Genomic DNA, 25326 nt, shown 5'->3' on the forward strand with positions numbered 1-25326 from the left:
CAAAACTTGTTGAATTGCTGGAAGAAATCAGACGGCTTGGACGAGCAGAACCTCATGACACTATCACATCAGCAGAATGGAAAAGGAGGAGGACTTCAACCAGTTAGAGGCTCAGCTTCAAAATTCTGACAAAACCGCAATCTTATGGTAAAACACATTTGGCCATTTAAATTGGCACTTTACATTTCAATTCAAAACATAATACATCAATTATTTTATTTAGGTTTGAAAATTAAGTAATTATTTACTTCACAAAAAGTGGGGATCGAGTAGGCATCGATACCCATACTGGTATCAGGTATAATGATAGTTGTTGATCATTTTAAATATTCTTCCTTGATATATTCCCATTGCCTAGTTTCAGTGCACAAGTTAGCGAAGCTGTTGTAGCCCAGTTTCTTGTGTGCAGTGTGTTTTGAATTAAACAGCTTTTCTGATAAGACAGAGCTAATTATACAATAATACTGCGTCTCACTGACATGTAACAAGTCTCTACATTGTAAGTATATAAATTGTAGACTTTGTACATGATGATCTTTACAGACTTAGATGGAGTCACCATGTAAGATTTCAGCTGTTATTTTGATCATCTGCTGTGCTTGATTTTCAGGCTCTTCACAGACTAATGGCAACATTTAACTTAAAGGGCCGCTCCAGAGGGTGTTCAAAAAGGTCATTTGAAGAAACTGCTTTGTACAACATTGTGATTGGTATGTATCACCATGACATGTATCATCTTGGTTAGAATGAACAAACTATTTAAAGGTATACATAGGCATGTGCGATATTCACAAAAATTATATCTTGAAATTTTCTGTAATAAAAAATATTTTGCTTTATTTAAAAATGTGTTTGTAAAAGTATTATATTTTACAAACTTGTACTTCTTAAAGGACATTAATATCCATCCATCCATCATATTCCTTTTATCCTGCTAGTCGGGGAGGAACGTGAAGGGGGGAACCACCCGTTCAATCACTAACACTCATAAATCTCATAAACCACAAAGCCCAAAATATACTCCCCAAAAAATGTCTCTAATTCCTGTTTTCCATTCTTCCTGTAGCCTTGAAACTAAATTTATTGTTCAACTACGTAAGTGTTACAGCACAACTGATCCGTATCTTTTTGTGGTTCAGCTGCTGTCAAGAAATGGGATGGCAAGGCCACAGATTTTGAAATCCGCAGAGCTGTGGGAGACCACCTAAAACAGGGGTCACCAACGTGGTGCCCTGGCTTGTTTTAGAGCTGCATCGTTTATGTTTTTGCTACTATTATAGATTGTCCGCGGGTGCAATTGACACTCGCACCCCCCGCTCAACAACTTTTCGTTAGATTGATGTGAATTCATCTGGTAGCACTCCGCAATAATTGGTCTCCAAGAAATAGCTCCCAGTTTCAAAAAGGTTGGTGACCCCTGACCTAAAACATGCTCCTGGCAGGGCGAGAAGTGAGGGCTACCAGACCACAACACCCTAATTTTACCCTAATTTATTTCTCTTAAGTGTGTTTGGTTGTGCTTTCATGTTAGTTTGTTTCAGTGTTAGTGTTATCGCGTGTTATCTCCTGTTGTTCAGTGTCATATGGTATTGTTGTGTTTTCGCCAATAAATATTATTTAAACTTGCAGTTGTCATGCCCTCCCTTTTCCGAAGTGTTCCGAAGGCGGCGAATATAAGTAATTAGTTTGCGTGGAGAGCAGGCCAATCAGAACCCCCTCTCTCTCCTTCCCACTCGCGATTAGAGAAGAAAAGCACGTTTCTGCGCTTCTGCGTGTGTGCGCGTTTGTGTGGGTCACTCGTTCTGATTTCCGGGAGATTATATGTGACTCGTGGGTATCAGGGAGACACTACCGAAATGCGGGAGACTCCCGCAGCTTCCGGGAGACTTGGGATGTCTGGTTTTTTTTTATGTAATGTACCTTTTTCTTCCATATAAAGTCATAATTAATCTGATTGATTTTTTAACAGCTTTGTTTGGAATGGCTAAGGAGTATGATGGATAAATACGTCTAGATATTGATTCCAATTTAACTAGAAAAACTCTGCCAAACACACTATTGTCCCTCAACAACCACAGTATCTACTTACACTTGTAAATTGCTGGCTCGCTGCTTTCCGCCATTTTGTTTTTCCTAACTTCGAACGTCTCAACTCCTCCGCTGCTCCAGTTGAATCATGGGATAGGACAGTGTGTTGCAATTGTAACCCACTCAAATTATTAATAATTAATCTAATCCACCCAAATGAATAAAATAATTTATTAAACACTACAAACCGAGCTAGTATTAACCTCCTCAGAAAATGATAATAAACTACATTAATTTAAAGAAAATAAATGGATAACTATATATATAAATAAATAAATAGAAAGAAAGAAAAAGAGGAGGGGGGGTATTTTACGCTGTCGCACCACGCTGCAGCACATGTTCAGTGCGAACGGCGAAACCAGGAGACTGGCGGGAGAGTATAGGGCTCATCAGCCAAAACGGTTTTCCTCCATATACCCTCACTAATACTCTGGTTCTGATAGGTAAGCCTTTTAAAGTACGTTTTGTACGGCATTTTGGGAGTTTTGTAACTTTTAAGTGATACGGTTTTGCTGTTTTATCAAGGTTATTAGCAGCATTGCAGGCTGCTGCTTCGTTGGCTGTATGCTAGGTTGTGAACAGACATGTTAAATTGTGCAGAAATTACAGGTTAATTTTAATAATGCACGGTGTTAGTTGCAAAACAATGAATACCTCTTGGTTATTGCTCATGCATTTATTTGAAAGATGTGTCTTTTTGGAGAATTTTGTAAATTAGTAGACAAAAATGTAAGCTAGTTTTTTTTTGTGTGTATGCATTTGTTCATACAGTTTTATGCTACTAACAGCTAAGAGAGTTATGTACTGCACAATTTGTTGTATTAATGAGTTCGGTCATGCAGCTGTAAATTTAGTAATGTATAGCAGTTAATTCATAAAATGTTTACGCTGTCGCACCACGCTGCAGCACATGTTCAGTGCGAACGGCGAAACCAGGAGACTGGCGGGAGAGTATAGGGCTCATCAGCCAAAACGGTTTTCCTCCATATACCCTCACTAATACTCTGGTTCTGATAGATTGGAGAGACATTGTTCTGTGGGACGGTGCCTTACGATGCTGGCTGGTTGCTGAAGACATCCAAACGGACACGTGAGGATTCGCTGTTGCTATTTTTTTTCTTGCCTTGTTCAGAAGGATCCAAGTAAGAGAGAGAGAGTGTTTCATATTCTTAAATTTTTTTAGTTTTTTTTTTTCTGCAGGTATATATATTTTTTAAGGCCTAAGGACTGCAATTTTTACTGATCACAGTAAAAAGAAAAGAGGGACTTCACCAAGGTGACTCGTCTGAATACAACTTAATGCTCATTTCACAGACAAGACTGTAGGGAGAAGGAGTTTATTTTATTTTTTGTATTGTTACATTGAGAGTAAAAAAAAATAATAATAATTCCTACCACGGTATGCTCGGGCCTGATAATTCTTTATTCAGAGTCTAAGGTAGTACATTGCTACCTGACCCACCTAAACAAATTTCTCCTTTACCTTTGTTGTTTACACAAGATGCTTTCAGTGTTCCTTGTGTACTGTTACACAATCACATACTTAAAAATGGCTGCCGATGCAGTACGTCATCCGGGTACGTTTCGAGTACTGGTTTAATGCATGCTGTGTATTCGGACGTACTAGGTTGCTCGCGTACTGCTTCTCGCGCACTATATAGTACTGTAGTAGATTTCGGACGGGACTTCTGACTGTGACGCGGCGAGATTAGTCAACTTTGAGTTCCGGTTCCGCTTCGTGGAATACCCCCCTGTGACTACCCGATCCGTACACCCTGCCCGATCCGTACCGAGCATGCGCGAGAAAATGTGCGCTTGCGCGTTGCGATTGGCCCAGGCACGTATCGGGCAGATATTTTGCGCATGCGTTAACACTTTACGACACTACTAGATGCGAAGTAGTGAACGGAGTGTGTGATCGTACGAGAAGCATTTGTAACACTCTCACCCTCAGTGCGGGGAAAACATGAAACTCCAGGCCTGGAAGTCGTGTGGTGTAGCATTAGCCGTCAGCATTCAGGACACCATACACTCGGAGGTGGGCAGCATGAGGGTTTATTGGCTACACGGACCATACGAAGCCAGGTCACACGGCTGTTACCCAATTACACATAAAAGGATGAAACAGCGTTGAGCCTCACAACAGTGTTACTGTAGTAATAGAGAGTCCACTAATACAGAATAGGAAGGTACGGACTAAAGCCGTTGTACAAGCATACCGTCTTCTTCCCCGGGACTTCTACTATATCTCACTCTCTCTCTTCAGGATCCTCCCCAAAGACACACCCCCTATGAACAAGTTATCTCTCCCTTAAAGGCACAGCGTAGCTGTAACCGTTACATTTCTCCCCCGACAAGAAAGAGGCTGACCCCAGCCGTACACAGTGAGGAACAGACCAACAAAAATTTTCATACATGGACAGGGTGAGAATTGTCAAAGCAATATTGAGAGAATATACACGTTAAAGCATACTCAACTGGCATACATGTCAGTAAATGCCACAAACTAAACAAAAAACATGCAAGCGCTCAAGTAAACCCTCTCTGTGTAATGCCCAATCAAATGTCGAACAGTTAGAACAGATGTAAACCACATTAGAACGTGCTTTTTTGATAAGTGAACATTAATGAATGGTAACAATATCAACAGCCCTTGAGCTCTACCTAGAGCATCACTTGACTAAATGTTCTTTCTGTCAGTATGGTAAGGGTTGGTCCACCTAGACGATGACCAACCTGATGTTACCCTGGGAACCCTTCTAGGCCTAAGGTTGTATGAACTAAAGGCGTCAGGGTCAACCTCACAGTCAGTCAGTGGGTTTTGTTCAAGGTATGGGCTTTCAGTTGTCATGACCGGGTCAGTTAAGGTCAGCTCAGTATTGGCAGAGTCATAGTCAGGTATGTCCTGTGGTTGAGTGCAGAATGAGTCAAAAATGTCCCTAGAGGACTCAGTAGGCATGTTTTCCGGAAAGGCTTGGTCTGGCTCACTGCAGTCAGGGTCCGACGAGTCCTCTTCTCTCTCCAAATCTGGGCACTCAACGTGAGGCTGTGTAAGCTTGTTAGGAGCAGCTGTGTCCCATGTATGGAAGGGCTGTAAGTTGACAACATGGAAGACACCAGCGTCTCGGCCTGTATCCACCTTTTCCAGCCTGTATGTCACGTCAGAAAGTTTTTGGGTTACACGAAATGGTCCGCAGTACACTGGGGCTAGCTTGGCTGTTAAATTTGCGACAGCGTCTGACCTAGGGTGAGTCTTGACTCTGACGAGCTCATCCAGCTGATATGACACAGGTCTACGTTTCTGGTCATAGTAGTGTTTGCGCCTTTCCTGGCTCATCTCCAATGCTTCTCTAGCATGATCATGTGCTTCCCTCAGCGAGGATCTTAGGCCCTCGGGGTATGAGACCTCAAGTTCTTCTGCACCCTCACCGGAAGGCTGTGTGATGAGGTCGAGCGGCGTTTCCAGTTCTCTTCCATAGAGCATCACTGATGGGCTGAGTCCAGTACTTTCATGTGGGGCAGTTCTCAGGGCAAAACAGATCTGAGGGATATACTTATCCCATGAAGAGTGTTTGTCGCCCACGTACGCACGAATGGCTGTCTTCAGGGTGCGATTAACACGCTCAGTTGCGTTTGTTTGTGGGTGGTATGCCGTTGTAAGTCTGTGTTCAGACCCAAGGGCGACCAGCACACGTTCAAAAAGATCACTAATAAAGGGTGTACCTCGATCGGAGATGAGGTATTTGGGGGTACCATGCCGAGCAAAAACTTCACTCACAAACTTACTGGCCGCAACCTGAGATGTTGCCTCCCTCACTGCATTAATCTCCACCCATTTTGAGAAATAGTCTATGAAGACAATGATGTGCACGTTCCCACAAGACGTACGTGGCAGAGGTCCCACAAAATCAACTCCGACATACTCCCAAGGTTTTCCAGGTGTAATGGGTACCATGAGACCAGCAGGCTTCCTCTGACTTGGCTTTGTGAGTTGGCAGACGGCACAGGATACCACATACTTTTTCGCATCAGAGGCCATCTTAGGCCAAAAGAACCTGAGCCTCAGTCGTGCCAGAGTCTTGGTGACTCCCAGGTGGCCCGCTGTGGGATGGTCGTGATAGTACTTGAGCAGTGTGCCCCTAATAGCAGTAGGCGCATACAGCTTGAGCTGTCTCAAAGGATGCAGGCCACAGCGCAATTTGGGGTCAAGGAAGTATAACAGCCCATCTTGCTCAATGTATGGAGTGCTCGACTCACTCGTACTGCCTCCAGGAGCGTTCTCCAAGTCGCGCAGCAGGGTGCCAGTCTCGTGGTCATTTAGCTGTAGTTGTCTCAGGTGGGAGCGGTCTTGCAGTAGCACTGGAGGGAGGGAACGAAGGTCAAGTCCCGCTATGGTGGCATAGTCTGGAAGGATGTCTAAAGGTGCATCAACGCTAGGCAGGGGGTTGCGGGACAGCGCATCGGGAACCCTATTCTGAACTCCTGGCTTGTGGACGATGCTGAAATCGAAGTCTTGGAGCCGGAGGGACCACCTTGCTAGTCTGCCGGAAGGGTTAGGACGGGACATCAGCCATCTCAGGCTACTTTGGTCAGTGATAACGGTCACGTGGAGACCTTCGACGTAGGGCCTGAAGTGCTCCAGGGCCCAGATGACTGCTAGGCATTCCTTTTCAGGTGTGGAATATGGCTTTTCTGCCTTGTGCAGTGTACGGCTTGCAAACGCTACAGCGACGTCTCGACCGTCCAGGTCTCTCTGCATTAGCGCAGCACCCAATCCCGCATCGCAAGCATCAGTGTGTATGAAAAAAGGGGTTGAGAAGTCAGGAAATCTCAAGATAGGTGCGGATGTTAGGCAGTTCTTCAAGGTATCCATGGCAGTTTGGCAGCTGCTGCCCCAAGAGAAAGACACATCATTCTTTGTGAGGTTGAACAGTGGTTCGGCAAGCTTGGCATAACCGGAGATAAACCGCCTGTAGTAGCTCGTCAATCCTAGGAACTGTCTAACCTCCTTCACGTTCTTCGGAGGTTTGAACTCCATCACGGCGCTTACCTTAGAAGGATCAGGCATAATGCCACTCGGTGTGACACGGTAGCCCAAGAAAGAAAGTTCGCTGAGGCAAAACTGACACTTGTTTAGTTTAAGAGACAGGCCAGCTGACTGGAGACGGGAGAGAACTTCGCTCAGGTCTTTCAGGTGCTGGTCAAAGGTTGGGGAAGCCACAACCACGTCATCCAGGTATACTGCGCAAATCTTGTAAGTGAGGCCAGCCAGAACTGTGTTCATGAGCCTCTGGAATGTTGCTGGTGCGTTACTGAGGCCAAAAGGAAGCACCTTGAACTGGTATAAACCCTGATGTGAAATGAAAGCAGTCTTGGGTCTTGAACTCTCCTGAACTGCCACCTGCCAGTATCCACGTGCCAGATCAATAGTAGAAAGAAATTTCCCCCTGGCTAAGAAATCCAGAGATTCATCGATCCTTGGGAGAGGATAAGAGTCTCTTACTGTGAGCTGGTTAAGTCCCCTGTAGTCAACACAGAACCTTGGTTCACCACAAGGTTTTTTCACAATGACCACTGGGGCGGCCCATGGACTGAAAGAGGGCTCAATGATGTCCTCCCCAAGCATCTTCCGTATCTGGTCAATTATTATTTTTTTTGCAGGTGATGTGCGGTAAGGCGGGAGACTGATGGGTCTACAATCACCTGTTTCGATGACATGCTCGGCCAAAGATGTGTGACCAAGGTGGCCATCAAAGAGATCATAGAACTGCTCCAGTAGTTCTTTTAGCTTTACTTTTTGTTCTGGACCCAGTGCAGCCGCCTCCACCTTGTCACTAAGAGCAGGAGCTGAGGCTTCAATGCCCATTATGTAGTCATTTAGGTCAGCTGAGGTACATGTGTCATCAGAATCAGGAGTGGGGTCAAGTTCATCACTGAACGTTACAGTTCTGGATGGGATGTGGATACTCAGTGAGGCGCGTTGCATGAAGTCCATTCCCAAAATCATTGGTGAGGACAAGTAGGGAATAATGACAAACCTGTGGTAAAAGCGTTTGCCCTGGAAACCTATTGAGAGCCATGTTATTCCTGAAGGTTCACAGGCAGCACCGTCAGCTAACTGTAAAGGTGGACCAGCCCATGGTTGAGTTTTGAGGCTGCCCGAGTTGTTAGGTGGGACCAGATTGGATCGCACGGCTGACAGCGAGGCGCCTGTGTCCAAGGTGGCAGGAATCGCTTCCCCTCTAAAGTTGACTTTAGTTTTAAAAGGAGTGTTCCAGAAGGCTTCAGAGGTGATGTCTTCCACATGCCCTAGATATGGCTGAGCTGAGTGAGGCAGGTCTATTGTTTGGGGGGAGGGGTGCCTCTGTGAAACACCCTCCCCCCTCTGAAGTTTCCCTGCGGCCTGCCTGAAGACCTTCTGCCACCAGAAAAGTTGTCGATATCCACGACAGGAATAGGAGTGACCGAGTTGGAGGGGCAGTTTATAGCATCAGATGGTATACTGGGACTGCTGTTATGACTCTTGGAGAAGGAATTACAGCGTGGACAGGTACGTGATGTGAAGCCAGGCAGAGAGCACTTGAAGCAATGTGTATCATCTGAGGGTTTAACCCTTTCCTGAGCACGCCGGCAGTGATGTCCACTGGATCCCAGAGTAGAATGAAGTTCATGGGCTTGCAAGAGAAGGTCCATAACTGATGCAATAGGTGTACCGTGAAGTGCCACTCTGTATCTCTCCAGAGTGTGCTTACATATAAGGTCAATCTGTTCCCGCTCTGGGGGGGGGCTTCGCAGTTTGCTAAACTCGCTCAGCATGTGGGCTACAAACGTGGGAAGTGGCTCATCGGTTGCCTGAATTCGGTCAAGAATCCCTCTCATGACTAGCTCTTGAAAGTCAGTTGGAAGAAAGACCTTCTTAAATAGGTCACAGAACTGTGTCCAAGTGACTATATGTGCTCTAAGGACAGTGAACCATTTTAGTGGCTCTTTGGCCAGAAAGCGTGGAAGTTCCAGGAAAACCTGTGTATCAGTCAGGTCGAAAGACATCCGATAGGCGTTCATGGACTGAAGCCAGTCGTCTGGCTGGACTTTACCATCGGCTGCGAACACAGTGGGCTCCAGCTTCGACTGGTGTAGAACAGACGCCAGGATCCTAGAAGTGTTATTCATTTCTGCAAGACACTGTGGAGAAGTGTAAGAAGCGCCACTAGACTGGGGGTCTTGGGCGGCACATCTATCCGTGGGGGAATGCGTTGGTACAGGCACTGTATAAGGTGTTGAGGATGTGACACACCCAGTATGATGATCAACCTCTACTCTGCTACTTGGGTGGCCCCACTGCTCAAGCATGCTTTTCTGTAACTCCAACGAGTCTGACAAACATTGTTGTAAAAGTCTTACCTCAGACCTCAGTGATTGGACTTGCTCAGTTAGACCTCTGCTGGACTGCCGTGGTAACCTCAGTCTGGGGGCAGTCTCAGGGTCAGGAAGGTCAGTCTGTGGGTCGAGGTCACTAAACATGTTGTATAGTTAAGGAGTGCTAAACAACGTAGAAAAAAAAATAAAAATAAAATAGTACTTTTTTTTTTTTTGAAAATGCAAACTAGGTTAATTACTTGCCCTGTAAACAGAACATTACAACAGTCTGAGTTTACGTTTGACACCGATGCACAACACAATAAGGAACTTAGCTTCTTATGTGTCAGTTCTGAGAAGTCAGCAACACGGAGGAACTCCGGTGCTGCACACAGCGCATGCGCAAAGATAGTGGAGAAAAGTTCAGTTTGCTGTAGCTTGGGAGAGTTGGAGGGAAGTAGTGAGAAAGAAAGAAAGAAAAAAAACGTTGCTCCACCAGGGTGAAATGAGACAGCAAAATTCTGTCTAAACTCTCTCTATAAAGTCAGTCGAAATCCATTCCAATCATAATACGCGAAGTCCGAAAGTCCCACAATAAGAGAGAGGTGCGGGAGGAAAAACCGCTCGTCTCGCGCGTTCCCGCCGATTCACTCGCACACTGCGCGGGAAAGAAATTATGTCCATTCACCGTCAGCGTAACTCCGTGAAACGGTCTCCTTTCTCCCACTCCAACTCAACCGACGGTCTCGTATGAAGGAAGTTCACCACACACACGGATACCTCCACGATATGCTCACGCGGCCGCCAGTCTCTTCGTCCCCAGCAGCAGATCACTCTCGTCCGGCTAACTCGCGTCGCGCCAGCCGTTAGCTTCCCGCTAGCTGCACGGAGGTGCCTCGGTAGTCTTTAGGCGGCGTTACTCACTCACCGAGGGTTCTTGGTTCTTCTAACAAGATGTTCGGGCGCCACTTGTAACACTCTCACCCTCAGTGCGGGGAAAACATGAAACTCCAGGCCTGGAAGTCGTGTGGTGTAGCATTAGCCGTCAGCATTCAGGACACCATACACTCGGAGGTGGGCAGCATGAGGGTTTATTGGCTACACGGACCATACGAAGCCAGGTCACACGGCTGTTACCCAATTACACATAAAAGGATGAAACAGCGTTGAGCCTCACAACATTGTTACTGTAGTAATAGAGAGTCCACTAATACAGAATAGGAAGGTACGGACTAAAGCCGTTGTACAAGCATACCGTCTTCTTCCCCGGGACTTCTACTATATCTCACTCTCTCTCTTCAGGATCCTCCCCAAAGACACACCCCCTATGAACAAGTTATCTCTCCCTTAAAGGCACAGCGTAGCTGTAACCGTTACACATTGTAATAAAAAATGAAGGATTTCAGATTTTATGGCGAGTTAAAGGAGTATATCTCCCACGGTTTATTCAAATCGACTTGTGATAAAAATATGCGACGTGAAATTCGTCGTGTATCTGAAAACTTTATAGTTGAAGGTAAGTTAAATTCAAACCATGTTCCTAAGTTAACAGTCTGTCCTGTCGTGGAATATAAAGTTCTTATAAATATATTTATAAATAACAATGGTGGAACGTTTTCTTTTTATGTTTAGATAACCGAATGTTTTACATCGGACCAAACTAAAATTATATGCGTTTGGTTATGTTGACTGAAGAGGAAAAGAGGTCTGCTCTGATCGAGTGTCATAATAACCCTGGCACCGGTGTTACCATCATGGTGTACGACGCACTAGAGACAGGGTTATTGCCGGTTACTTTTGGCCTACCTTTTGTTTGGTCCGATGTAAAATATTCGGTTATCTAAACATAAAAAGAAAACGTTCCACCATAGTTATTAACTTTATATTCCACGACAGGACCGACTGTTAACACATGGTTTGAATTTAACTTACCTTTAACTATAAAGTTTTCAGATACACGACGAATTTCGCGTCGTATATTTTTGTCACAAGTCGGTTTGAATAGCTCCTTTATACTCCTTTAACTCGCCATAAAATCTGAAATCCTTCATTTTATTACAACACTTCCTGCACCCCAAACCAATGTTCTCCCCAATGTAATCAATGTATAAATCTATATTAAAATGTATGTGTATGTATGTATTAATCCGCAGTTACAATTATAATAAATATAATTTATTATTATTTCTATTATTATTTAATTGTTATTGCTACTATTATTTTTAACTGTTTACAAAGGTGTCGTAAAATGTAACGTTAGTGTCGTAAAGTGCTAACGCATGCGCAAATATCTGCCCGATACGTGCCTGGGCCAATCGCAACGCGCATGCGCACATTTTCTCGCGCATGCTCGGTACGGATCGGGCAGGGTGTACGGATCGGGTAGTCACACCCCCCGGGTTTATTTGTTCCTCTCGCGAGATCTGGAGCAACATCCCGAATCTCCCGCATGCGCATTTAGCCCAACGGATCTAGAGCTGTTTTATCTGTGTTGGTTTTGGGAAGCAGCATCAACGCTGATCAGTCAGAGTTGAACATTTGGTTCACTGTTGGGTTCATACGCGAGTGTGAACGCTAAACCAACCCGGACTAAAACGCCACGGTGTTTAATGTGCTGCTTTGGTCCGGAGGGAACCGAACTGCGAATATAAACGCACCTTAAATCTCGCCGCCAGCACCAGTCACCTCAGTTTTCCTGACCAAGATTTAGCGGACCTGGTAGGTAGCTAGTTAGATAATTCAGCTCATCTACCTGGCTAGCCGTCTTTACACAACACTGTCCTGAAAGGATGTTCAAACAGACATGAGCGCAGTATCAGGAACTAGTCGTGTTTTGTTGGAGATGGGTTCTGCTTAAAGCACCAAGAACATTAATCTGAAGTTAGCGAGCTGGCTCTCCTAGCGCGGTTAGCCGAGTCACAGCTGTTGTGTCAGTAGCTGCAGTTTCCTCAGAACAATAATGGAAGTTGAGTTTCTAATTTGATTCAGCAGATACTGGACTGTCGAGTTCATTCACTAACAGTTGACTACATAACTAAACTATCTTTTCTTTTACCTTAGATGTTAAACGTTTTCTTTAGGATTCTGCCTTATTTGTACGGTATACGTTAATGGTGAACGAACTAGCGAGATACTGAATAAATGTCACTAGTTACTCTAACTGAACTGCTGATTGACAACATGTATTGGTTATACAGTTATACGTTATGATTATAACGAAATCATTTAACATGAAATCATTTACCATGGTTATCATACATCGTTTACATATACAGTAATATTACTGTATCTATACAGTAATAATAACATTACATAACAGTAATAATAATGCACAGCTGCTCCAGAGTCTACCACATCCATTTTCTTGATGGATATTTTCAGTAAAAAGTACATGATTGGTCTTTCTATAGATCCTACGAGCAGATCTCTTTGAACATTTATTGGTCATCCAGACCTCAACATTTCCTCTGTTGTTCCATATTTACTGACATTTCTTAATCATATTAGGATCTGAGTGATCTCCTGCTGTGTGGCCATCAGTTATTTTAAAGTTAAAAGCTCTGTGCAGCTGTCTAAAGGACTACTCATTTTTGGGAAAGGGTGTGTGGAGTCAAAGTTTTTATAAAGCTATGAAATTTAAATCTTTTGACCTTTCTTAACAATTACCGACCAAGCCATAGTCTTAACAAGCTATTTAACCTATTGGTGAAATTATTTATTTTAAATCTCTTGGCCTGTCCTAACTTGAAAATGTTTCACTTTGAAATTATACAGAACAATAATACAGTAATATTGTTGAAATGCGTTTTAGAGATCTACTCCTCTTATGATCACTTAACCATGGAAAATAACAGGAATTGTGACCAGTGGAGTCCAGATGTTTGCATGCCGCTATGTTTGTTCATTGTATGAAGTACTATGTTAATGAAATATGAGCTTGAAATAGAATGTATGTGTTGGTTCTGCATGATGTATTTTGAAATTATTTGTATATTTGATTTATCTATAATAATTTTCAGTTCCAAATAACCTTGGATAAAGAAGGTGGCTTACTTGTGAAGATGAGCTCTTGTGAAGAGGTGAGTTAGTAGATAAAGGAGTCAGTGTGTGTTGATGGGTTTATCAGTATAAAATATCACCCAACCTCCATTCTGCTATTCTATAGGCCTGTTTGTACGCCTTGGAGTCCAGATATTACTCTTTATAGAAGGCGTTTGGATATTAGATAGTAAACACATGTAAACATGGCATGTGGATTTTTAAGTTTTCAGGTTGGTCCATTTTTCCATTACATCATTGTGGCCATATATGACCTATATTACTATAACTCATAAACCATGTAGCCTAAGTGATCAACTCCTAATCTGAAACACTTTTAGAGATTGAGGTTCTTGTGAGGTATGGCGGGGGGCGCTACAGTATACAAAAACCTCTAAAATCATCAAAACTCGTGCTGCAATCCTGTTATGCACAATTCAAACAAGTATTGGATTTTGTAGGATGCCTAACGTAAGTTGTTGGGGGGGGGGGGGGTGGCGAACGTAAGTTGTTGAGCGGGGGTGGCAAACGTAACACTCATGACGGAGTGTTTTTTCAATAGCCCTGAAATAAATGCTCCGGTTTTTTTATTTGGTCAGTATCCAGTTAATCAGGAATGAGATTGGGTCCGGACAGGACTGCGTTCGGATCCGCCAGTTGAGTACCCCTGATCTAGATCAATGATATGAATAATTTTGCCAATACAATTTCTTTTGGTCTTTTGGGCCTTTCGTGCCTCATAAGTAAGCTTGACATTAAAAAGAACAGTTCATGCATTCATATCAAAGGTCAATCATTTGCTCAAAACTACTTATTGGTCTTCTTGGGCTGCTTAGGCCTGTAGGGACTATTCCTGCGCGAACTCGCAATCACCGCTTGCGTCTATATTTTTGAGTGTTGTTTTTAATAAGTAGAGATGGCATTCATTTTATGGGACTTTACCAACTGGAATCACTGAAACAATTAATTATTTATTAATTTATTTATTTTATCTTCTGCAGGTTCATGTTGACTTCTGCCAACAGTTTCCACAACAGTTAACTGAGGTAAAGGAACAGTCTTTGTCAGTTTTTGTACACATTTGTAGTGACAAACCATTGCTGTCTGGAAGTATAGCCTTCTTTATCAACTCTATTGTAATGAACAATAGTTTGGGCTTTTTAGGTCAGAATGATGCCAATTATGTATTACGTATCACTAGATCATTAAATGGAGTGGAAATGCAAGTTATGTTCTGTGTCTTTAGATGCCAGGGCAAAATTGTCTATTCAATATTATTTGCAGCATAGTCATTATTCAAGAGTTAATCCTCTTCCATGTATGTATGATTGTAATTTTCAGTCACTTAATTAATTGAAAACTATTAACACACGTTTTCAACATTCACTGTGCATTATGTCAGTTTTGTTTATCACGTAGGGGCACTTTGTAGTTGCACAATTACACACTGTCCCCCTTTCAGCCATTCAGTACCTCAACAAGACCAGCACAGAGCAGCTGGTGAACATGTTGGTCACCTTGTAGTTATAGTCAGAGAGGATGGCTCGTCTGTTGCTGTACAGTATGTGTTGGTCACTCTGGACTGCATGTTTTTGGGTGGTGAACTTCTCTCAGTCCATCTGTAACAGCTGCACTGCTATCTGATCCACTCACACCAGCATCACATACACTAATACATCACCACCATGTTAATGTCGCTGAAGTGATGAGAATGATCCGCCACCCAAATAATACCTGTCTGTGGTGGTCCTTAGGGTGTCCTGACTATTGAAGAAATGAGGTGAAATGAGGATGAAGTATGTAGAGAAACAAATGGCTACAGTGTTTAATCATAGAACTACAAAGACCTCTTACATGGTAAACAAACTATAAAATGAACAGTATGTGTAGATTAAAAAGGTGGTCATGAAATGTTATTTAATGTATTTGTTTTATTGATTTATTTTATTTAGTTTTCAGAGCTTATTGGGTTTTACAGCGTGCAAACAGCATAATTCAACTCCCTCTGAGTTTGTTTCATGAGTTTTGTTCCTTGATCATTACGTTTATAAGGATGTGAAGACAGAGGCCTGTACCACTGCAGATGAGGGAGGGACATCAGTCTCTGTGCACCTCAGCACCCCTATGGACCACCAGAATGGAACTGTCCAGAAGATGCCCAGATCCCATACGTCAGGTTAGCATATAAATGTGGCGGGTGTGAGTATTGAATCTTTGTGTGTATAGTGTTAATCCAATCTTGGGCTCTGTTGTACTCTCACTGATGAGTGTATATTGCAAGAGGTATCTTATGGAACTGTCTTCTCTCTGTCTCTCTCTCACACACACACACACACACACACACACACACACACACACACACACACATCCAGTTATACATGCTGAAGTTCAGTGGACTGATCAATCTTCCACTAGTTCTGAGCGATAAGTTGTACATTCATCGTGATCTGAACAAGCATGATAAACACGTTGCAAGACTCGAGGAATAAGAAAATATCACGTGTCCATTTTCTTACTTATTTGACCTATGAAATGAAATGTTCACCCTATTTGTCCAATCATATTAAGTCCCGATTGGTCGTTCGCTGCCCTCTGATTGGTCTACTCTTCATAGGCCATTTTAGAATTATTATCATCACTGAATGTTACGTGGCCATCTTACACTCTTTTGTTTTTCTTCATTTCTTGTACAGTAGTATCATAATTTCAGTTTGACTATGAAAATAAAATATCTGCTTCAGTTTGTGCATTTTAAATCTGATGCATCAAATATCAAAAAGTGTTTGAGGGTGTAACTCTTCCTCACTAAAGGAGTGGTGCACCAAAGCAGACATTTCCATCTCATTCTCCTGTATGATGACTTGCACTGAAAACTGTTTGACAAATGCATTTTTTTGTCCAAATTCATCAGACTTTTGTTCTCTTGACAGTCATGTACGATTTTCCAATTATTGTTAGCACATCATATTTTCAGTTTAACTGTACTGTTATTGTGTATTGTAGTGCCCTAATGTTGAAGCTTTAGCGGTCTATCTGTTATAGTTGTAAATGAGGTCTCTCTTGGTTATCAGTTCTTTTCTTTCTTGTCTCCTGCTATTCCAGACTCTCAGGAGCCGAGATCTTTTTTCAATGATACATGTGAAGTTCACAGTTCACCTGTCATCTTCCCAGGTACAACTGTTCCTGTGGGGGTCACAGATCCAGCCAGAGAGACACTTCCCTCTGGTCTGGAGGTTCGGAAGTCCAGTATTCCTGATGCCGGATTGGGAGTGTTTAACAAGGGTCAGACGATTGCGGTCGGTACACACTTTGGGCCCTACCAGAGAGAACTGACGGACAAAGAGGAGGCCATGAACAGTGGATTCTCCAGCATGGTGAGTCTCTTTCATAATATTATGTATTAATTATGTAGTTAATAATTAATACTAATTATTATTAGTAATAATTAATTAATCAGCAATGTATTTGAAATATGTCAGTTAGCATATAACATAGAAACAGCTATGTCATCAGAGCTCCTTTTTAAATGCCTAATATCTGCTGAGTTTCATGTAAATGCTGCAAGCTTGTTATGTTGTAACCAACACATTTTAGTGCTGTTGTCATGGCAAGAGACAGGCAGTTGACTTTGTCATACTGTAGTAGTATAATATTCACACTGAATAAAGTGTGTGTTCTTATACAGTACAATATTCACACTGAAAAGGTGTGTGTTCTTATATAATACAAAATTCACACTGAATAAAGTGTGTTCTTATACAGTACAATTTTCACACTGAATAAAGTGTGTGTTCTTATACAGTACAATATTCACACTGAATAAAGTGTGTTCTTATACAGTACAATATTCACACTGAATAAAGTGTGTTCTTATGTAGCTCCTTTAATTCCCAGACCTATTTCATGCTGTTTTCCTATAGCTTCTGCTCTTCTTTGTTCCTGTAGGACTTCTTGGACTCTGCATGTCTAACCTTGAGTTCCCCCTGTATATGCCTGAACTCTGTACTAGCTCTGTCTCTGAACACCCTCTTCTTTTGGTTGAGGATCTTCTTGACATCGCTAGTAATCCACGGCTTGTTGTTCGAAGAGCAATATACAGTTTTTGTAGGAACAGTATCCTCCATGCAGAAGTTTTAGTAGTCTGTTATGTAGTTTGTCATATGTATTTTGAGATATATAGTTTGTCATGCCATATATGACCTATATTACTATAACTCATAAACCATGTAAGTGATCAAATCTTAATCTGAAACACTTTTAGAGATTGAGGATTTTGTGAGGTATGCCAAGTTTGGTCCAAATCGACCTGGCAGGGGCGCTAAAGTACACAAAAACCTCTAAAATCATCAAAACACGCGCTTCAATCCTGTTATGAAGAATTGACAAGTAATGGGCCTTGTTTGATTCAGAACAATGAGCTAAATAACTTTGTAATTGCATCTTATATCAAAACATAGACTGCCTGACCAGAAATTAACCTTTTAATTCTCTAAGATGTCTTATTTTATTCATGTAATATCGGTATGATGGTACTTGGACTCAATCTACTGACCAAAGACTGGAAATGACTGAAAAGTATTGCTTACATAAAGCACTACACAAACCCAAAAATACACACAAAGCTAATCTCAGCATGTGATCTAGTTCAATGATCTGAATCATTTTGCCAATACAATTTCTTTTGGTCTTTTGGGCCTTTAGTGCCTCATAAGTAAGCTTGACATTAAAAAGAATAGTTCATGCATTCATATCAAAGGTCAATCATTTGCTCAAAAAAACTTATTGGTCCTCTTGGGCTGCTTAGGCCTGTAGGGCCTATTCCTGCGTGAACTCGCAATCACCGCTTGCGTCTATATTTTTGAGTGTTGTTTTTAATAAGTAGAGATGGCATTCATTTTATGGGACGTTACCAACTGGAATCACTGAAACAATTAATTATTTATTAATTTATTTATTTTATCTTCTGCAGGTTCATGTTGACTTCTGCCAACAGTTTCCACAACAGTTAACTGAGGTAAAGGAACAGTCTTTGTCAGTTTTTGTACACATTTGTAGCGACAAATCATTGCTGTCTGGAAGTATAGCCTTCTTTATCAACTCTATTGTAATGAACAATAGTTTGGGCTTTTTAGGTCACAATGATGCCAATTATGTATTACGTATCACTAGATCATTAAATGAAGTGGAAATGTAAGTTATGTTCTGTGTCTTTAGATGCCAGGGCAAAATTGTCTATACAATATTATTTGCAGCATAGTCATTATTCAAGAGTTAATCCTCTTCCATGTATGTATGATTGTAATTTTCAGTCACTTAATTAATTGAAAACTATTAACACACATGATTTCAACATTCACTGTGCATTATGTCAGTTTTGTTTACCACGTAGGGGCACTTTGTAGTTGCACAATTAGACACTGTCCCCCTTTCAGCCATTCAGTACCTCAACAGGACCAGCACAGAGCAGCTGGTGAACATGTTGGTCACCTTGTAGTTATAGTCAGAGATGATGGCTCGTCTGTTGCTGTACAGTATGTGTTGGTCACTCTGGACTGCATGTTTTTGGGTGGTGAACTTCTCTCAGTCCATCTGTAACACAGCTGCACTGCTATCTGATCCACTCACACCAGCATCACATACACTAATACATCACCACCATGTTAATGTCGCTGAAGTGATGAGAATGATCCGCCACCCAAATAATACCTGTCTGTGGTGGTCCTAGTGTGTCCTGACTATTGAAGAAATGAGGTGAAATGAGGATGAAGTATGTAGAGAAACAAATGGCTACAGTGTTTAATCATAGAACTACAAAGAGCTCTTACATGGCAAACAAACAATAAAATGAACAGTATGTGTAGATTAAGAAGGTGGTCATGAAATGTTATTTAATGTATTTGTTTTATTGATTTATTTTACAAGTTTTCAGAGCTTATTGGGTTTTACAGTGTGCAAACAGCATAATTCAACTCCCTCTGAGTTTGTTTCATGAGTTTTGTTCCTTGATCATTACGTCTATAAGGATGTGAAGACAGAGGCCTGTACCACTGCAGATGAGGGAGGGACATCAGTCTCTGTGCACCTCAGCACCCCTATGGACCACCAGAATGGAACTGTCCAGAAGATGCCCAGATCCCATACGTCAGGTTAGCATATATAAATGTAGCGGGTGTGAGTATTGAATCTTTGTGTGTATAGTGTAAATCCAATCTTGGGCTCTGTTGTACTCTCACTGATGAGTGTATATTGCAAGAGGTATCTAATGGAACCGTCTTCTCTCTCTCTCTCTCACACACACACACACACACACAAACGCATCCAGTTATACATGCTGAAGTTCAGTGGACTGATCAATCTTCCACTAGTTCTGAGCGATAAGTTGTACATTCATCGTGATATGAACAAGCACGGTAAACACATTGCAAGACTCGAGGAATAAGAAAACATCACATGTCCATTTTCTTTCTTATTTGATCTATGAATTGAAATGTTCACCCCATTTGTCCAATCATATTAAGTCCTGATTGGTCGTTCGCTGCTCTCTGATTGGACTATGAAAATAAAATATCTGCTTCAGTTTGTGCATTTTAAATCTGATGCATCAAATATCAAAAAGTGTTTGAGGGTGTAACTCTTCCTCACTAAAGGAGTGGTGCAAAAGAGCAGACATTTCCATCTCATTCTCCTGTATGATGTCCTGTCCAAATTCAATAGACTTTTGTTCTCTTGACGTATGATTTTCGGAACATCACATTTTCATTTTAACTGTACTGTTATTGTGTATTGTAGTGCCATAATGTTAAAGCTTTAGCAGTCTACCTGTTATAGTTGTAAATGAGGTCTCTTTTGGTTATCAGTTCTTTTCTTTCTTGTCTCCTGCTATTCCAGACTCTCAGGAGCAGAGATCTTTTTTCAATGATACATGTGAGGTTAACGGGTTTACCTGTCATCTTCCCAGGTACAACTGTTCCTGTGGGGGTCACAGATCCAGCCAGAGAGACACTTCCTTCTGGTCTGGAGGTTCAGAAGTCCAGTATTCCTGATGCTGGATTGGGAGTGTTTAATAAGTGTCAGACTATTGCGGTCGGTACACACTCAAAAACGTTTATTTGAAAAATATCCGTTACCATGTCACACATGGAACCACGAACCAGCTAGTATAAAATTCACTCTGAATAAAGTCTGATCTTATGTAGTACAACGCTGAATAAAGTGTGTGTTTTGAGATCCTTTAATGTGAGTGCATCAGTTGCCAATGATTTATTTTGCTTTTACAAATGTTTTGTGAGCCACATGAATTAAAATTTGTTTTTGCAGATATCCAAGATCAACCAGTGTGATGAGTACATAGATGTGAAGAGAGAGACTCACTCTAATTGGATGAGGTAGAGGATGCCGTACTGAAGTCTGCAGTTCATTGGCTGTTGATTGTCTGTTATAAATATCTGACTTGGTTATAAATCCTCCTGCAATCTTATGCATCCCTCTCATCATGGTGTTTGTGTTTTCTCTCAGATATGTGAATTGTGCTCGTAATGATGATGAGCAGAATCTGGCAGCCTTTCAGTATTATGGAGAGATTTTCTACCGTTGTTGTCGACCCATTGAATCAGGACAGGAGCTCCTGGTGTGGTACGGAGACAAGAACGCTGAAGATATCAACTTCACATTTGACTTCCTCTGGAACAAACAGTGTTCTACAGAAGGTTGTGATTTTGTTTTGCTCATTTTATCTTAAATGTATGATATCAGGTGAGAGTTTGCCCTACTTTAGCACATTTGATTTAGCTCAACATTCTTAATTCAGATATCAAGCTCAAAATGTGAGTTTGGGGCCTTTGACCTACAGAAACTGTCTAGGTCATTGTGTTATCAGGATAAACGTGACTGAAAATTTGCTGAGGTTAAGACATTTACAGGCAGTTTTGAGTTTTTGTTTCATTATTGCACTTAAATTTTATTTGACATAAAATAGTATAAATGTTGATCATTCCACTCCTAAAATTTGTCATAATTATAATACCTTTCACACTGATGTCTTTTTCTCTCTAGAAATGAATGCCGTCCATTCGCAGCTCTTCTCCTGCCCTGTGTGTCCATTTTCCTACACAGCTCAAGTTTACCTCCATAAGCACATCAGGAATTGCCACCATGAGGATTATGTCAGAATGTGGAAATCAGGAGAAATTAAAATTGAAAAGGACAGATTTCAATGCTCAGAGTGTGGGAAGCGTTTCAGTAAACAGAGTTATTTCCGAATTCACCAGCGCATTCACACAGGAGAGAAGCCGTATCAGTGCTCAGAGTGTGGGAAGTGTTTTACTGAACAGGGTAATCTCCGCCAACACCAGCGCATTCACACAGGAGTAAAGCCGTATTACTGCTCAGAGTGTGGGAAAGGTTTTACTCAAAAGAGTAGTTTGTACCAACATCAGCTAATTCACACAGGAGAGAAGCCTTTTCAGTGCTTAGTGTGTGAAAAGGGTTTTATCTTTCAGATTGATCTTGAAATACATAATCGCATTCACACAGGAGAGAGGCCATATCACTGCTCAGAGTGTGGGAAGAGTTTCACTCAACAGAGTCATCTCCGAAGTCACCAGCGCACACACACAAAAAAGAGGCCGTATTGTTGTTCAGAGTGTGGGAAGAGTTTCACTCAACAGTGTTATCTCCGCATTCACCAGCGCATTCACACAGGAGAGAAGCCGTATCAGTGCTCAGAGTGTGGGAAGTGTTTTCATGGAAAGAGTCATTTAAAAGAACACCAGCGCACCCACACAGGAGAGAAACCGTATTGTTGCTTAGAGTGTGGGAAGAGTTTCACTCAACCGGGTAGTCTACACCGACACCAGCGCATTCACACAGGAGAGAAGCCGTATCACTGTTCAGAGTGTGGAAAGAGTTTTAGAGAACAGAGTAATTTCAAACAACATCAACGCTTTCACACAGGAGAGAAGCCATATCACTGCTCAGAGTGTGGGAAGAGTTTTAGTCACCCAAGTACACTTTACATACACCAGCGCATTCACACAGGAGAGAAGCCGTATTGTTGCTCAGAGTGTGAGAAGAGTTTTTCTAAACAGAGTACTTTAAAAGAACATCAGCACATTCACACAGGAGAGAAGAAGCCGTATTGTTGCTCAGAGTGTGGAAAGAGTTTTTCTAAACAGAGTACTTTAAAAGAACATCAGCGAATTCACACAGGAGAGAAGCCGTATCACTGCTTAGAGTGTGGGAAGAGTTTTTCGGCGCAACACAGTCTTTACCAACACCAGCGCATTCACACAGGAGAGAAGCCGTATTGTTGCTCAGAATGTGGGAAGAGTTTTTCTAAACAGAGTACTTTAAAAGAACATCAGCGAATTCACACAGGAGAGAAGCCGTATCACTGCTTAGAGTGTGGGAAGAGTTTTTCGGCGCAACACAACCTTTACCAACACCAGCGCATTCACACAGGAGAGAAGCCGTATCACTGTTTAGAGTGTGGTACAAGTTTCAGGCAACGGAGTCATCTCTGCCGTCACCAGCGCATTCACTCACAAGAGAAGCCGTATCATTGCTCAGATTGTGGGAAGAGCTTTACTGAACAGAGAAGTTTCAAACAACATCAGCGCATTCACACAGGAGAGAAGCCGTATCAGTGCTCAGAGTGTGGGAAGTGTTTCACTCAAGAGGGTATTCTCCGCCATCACCTGCGTGTTCACACAGGAGAGAAGCCGTATCACTGCTTAGAGTGTGGGAAGAGTTTTTCGGCGCAATACAAACTTTACCGACACCAGCGCATTCATACAAGAGAAAAGCCGTATCTCTGCAAACAGTGTGGTAAGACTTTTACTCTGCAGAGAATTTTACAAAGACACCAGCGCATTCATATGGGACCCAAATAGGTAGCAGTCAAAACCACATCCCATGAAGAACTTCAAACCACACGACCTGAAGAGCTTTTAGCCACACCACATTTTTTTTGTCTGCTGAAGTTTTAATGTCTTTTGCACTATGAAATTGTAAAGCATTGGTGAAAAATGTGAAGTAGTCAATAATAAATTTGTTTTTAGTTACTGTTTAACATGGGTAAACATATCTATGTATCACTGCCACAGAAAGTGATGTCTATGATGTAAAAATTAAATATTGTCATTGTAATTGGGGTTTAAAGGATAGTGGTCTATATGATGTAAACTAAGCAGTGTTGTATAAAGTATTAGAGACCCATACTTGAGTAAAAGTACAAGTACACTATCAAAAAACTGACTTGAGTAGAAGTTGAAGTGTTCTAAGTATTGCAAGTAGTTTATTCTAAAATGTATTACTCAAGTACTGAAAGTAAAAAGTACAAGTATTGTGTTTTGAATTTATAAAAGAAAGCAAATTTGTCAAATTTGATTATCAATTGTTTTTATATATCACAATTGTTTTTTGTGTCAAAGACCACAAATACAAGTGTTCTGTAGGCCTATGTACAAACAAGTAGCAACTTAAAAAGGTCTGAACGCCACTTAAAAAGTTTTTGCAACTTTTTAAAACGTCTTTTGAACGTCCATTATTGACGTCAACTGAATGTCAGTAATAGACGTTCAAAAGACGTTTAAAAAAGACGTTGCAAAAATTTTCATTCTGGCTTTTCAGTGGACGTCTTTTAAACGTCTGACGAAGACGTTTAATTGACGTCTTTTGGACGTGTCTTTGCTCAGTGGGCTAGAGCTGTTTTATCTGTGTTGGTGTTGGGAAGCAGCATCAACGCTGATCAGTCAGAGTTGAACATTTGGTTCACTGTTGGGTTCATACGCGAGTGTTAGTGATGGCAAACCGAAGCTTTGTGAAGCACTGAAGCTTTCCTACGAAATGATTTGAAAAAAGGATCCTTACTCGAAGCTTCATGACACAGTGCACAGTACCGTCATCTGGTGGCCAAAACCATGAAGTGCTTCATGTATCTTGTGGTTTGAAGACAAGGGAACTGTTTTTTTTTACAGCATAAACTGTTTAAATGCATTAAAATTTTGACATTTGTTGTTTCAATAAAGGCAACTGATAAAACTACATTGTTTGTTGTGCATGTATTCCAAATCTAACTGCTGGGTTGAGCAGAATGCTGAGAAAAAGGAGTGATGGCTGAATAATAAAAATCCGTGATTTTAAAATTATGAAAGAGAACATTTGATAATGGTGCACATCTTGGTTTCCAAAACAATAAAAAATGTTTTAGTGATTTGATGACATGAAACACTACACACAAATATGATGGATTTTATACATTTAAAATATAATTCATAATTGGTGCACAGCCTATTATCTCACAGACTTACAAAGTGTCATTAATTGCTATTAATAAGGTAATTGTCTTTATTCTTATATATTTTTAATAACCTTATTTGATGGCAAAAGTTCGAAGTGTTTCCAGACTTCAGAACGGCCTCTTTTTGGCAATGGTTCCATTCTACTCGCGAATTTCTTTCTCTCTCTCCCTCTCCCGCTGTCTCTCTCTCTCTATCGCTGTTGCTACGCTCTCTCCCGACCCTCGAAGTGCCCGCGAAGATTTGCTCTCTTGAATCAGTCCCTGAAGCAGGTTGCGTGCCGAAACGAAGCTTCAGACGTCAGCGGTCACGTGATCATTGTGGAATGACTCAAGCATCGATACAGTGGTTCGAAGCAATGGGCTTTTGTGTAGTGATGGCAAAACGAGGCTTCATGAACCAATGGGGCTTTCCATCTAAAAGGTTCACCAAAAGGTTCATTACCCGAAACCTCGTTGACTCGTTCTCACTAGTGACACCTGCTGTGCAAAAGGATATATAACAGACTCAATTAATTCTGAGTCAGAGAAAACTGGAATGTCTGTGT

At 41.7% G+C, this 25326-nt stretch overlaps 1 protein-coding gene across 4 annotated transcripts; it reads left to right on the forward strand.

Moving 5' to 3' along the window:
- Positions 1 to 37: 37 nt before the first annotated feature.
- Positions 38 to 24525, forward strand: LOC143484151 (uncharacterized). Of its 4 annotated transcripts, XM_076982730.1 has the most exons (12): positions 38 to 147; positions 611 to 710; positions 13464 to 13523; positions 14484 to 14528; positions 15535 to 15658; positions 16654 to 16856; positions 18452 to 18496; positions 19505 to 19628; positions 20441 to 20565; positions 20800 to 20867; positions 20998 to 21188; positions 21535 to 24525. In XM_076982730.1, the coding sequence occupies exons 3-12, from the start codon at positions 13506 to 13508 to the stop codon at positions 23370 to 23372; spliced, it is 2781 nt and encodes a 926-aa protein (XP_076838845.1). In that variant the 5' UTR covers positions 38 to 147; positions 611 to 710; positions 13464 to 13505; the 3' UTR covers positions 23373 to 24525. The 4 variants fall into 4 exon arrangements, with proteins under 4 accessions (XP_076838845.1, XP_076838844.1, XP_076838846.1 ...); XM_076982729.1 differs by lacking the exons at positions 38 to 147; positions 611 to 710 and adding an exon at positions 11864 to 12162; XM_076982731.1 differs by lacking the exons at positions 38 to 147; positions 611 to 710; positions 13464 to 13523 and adding an exon at positions 11865 to 12162.
- The last annotated feature ends 801 nt before the right edge of the window (positions 24526 to 25326 follow it).

This window comes from Brachyhypopomus gauderio, chromosome 20 (genome assembly GCF_052324685.1).
Source record: "Brachyhypopomus gauderio isolate BG-103 chromosome 20, BGAUD_0.2, whole genome shotgun sequence".
In the NCBI taxonomy this organism is placed as follows: domain Eukaryota; kingdom Metazoa; phylum Chordata; class Actinopteri; order Gymnotiformes; family Hypopomidae; genus Brachyhypopomus; species Brachyhypopomus gauderio.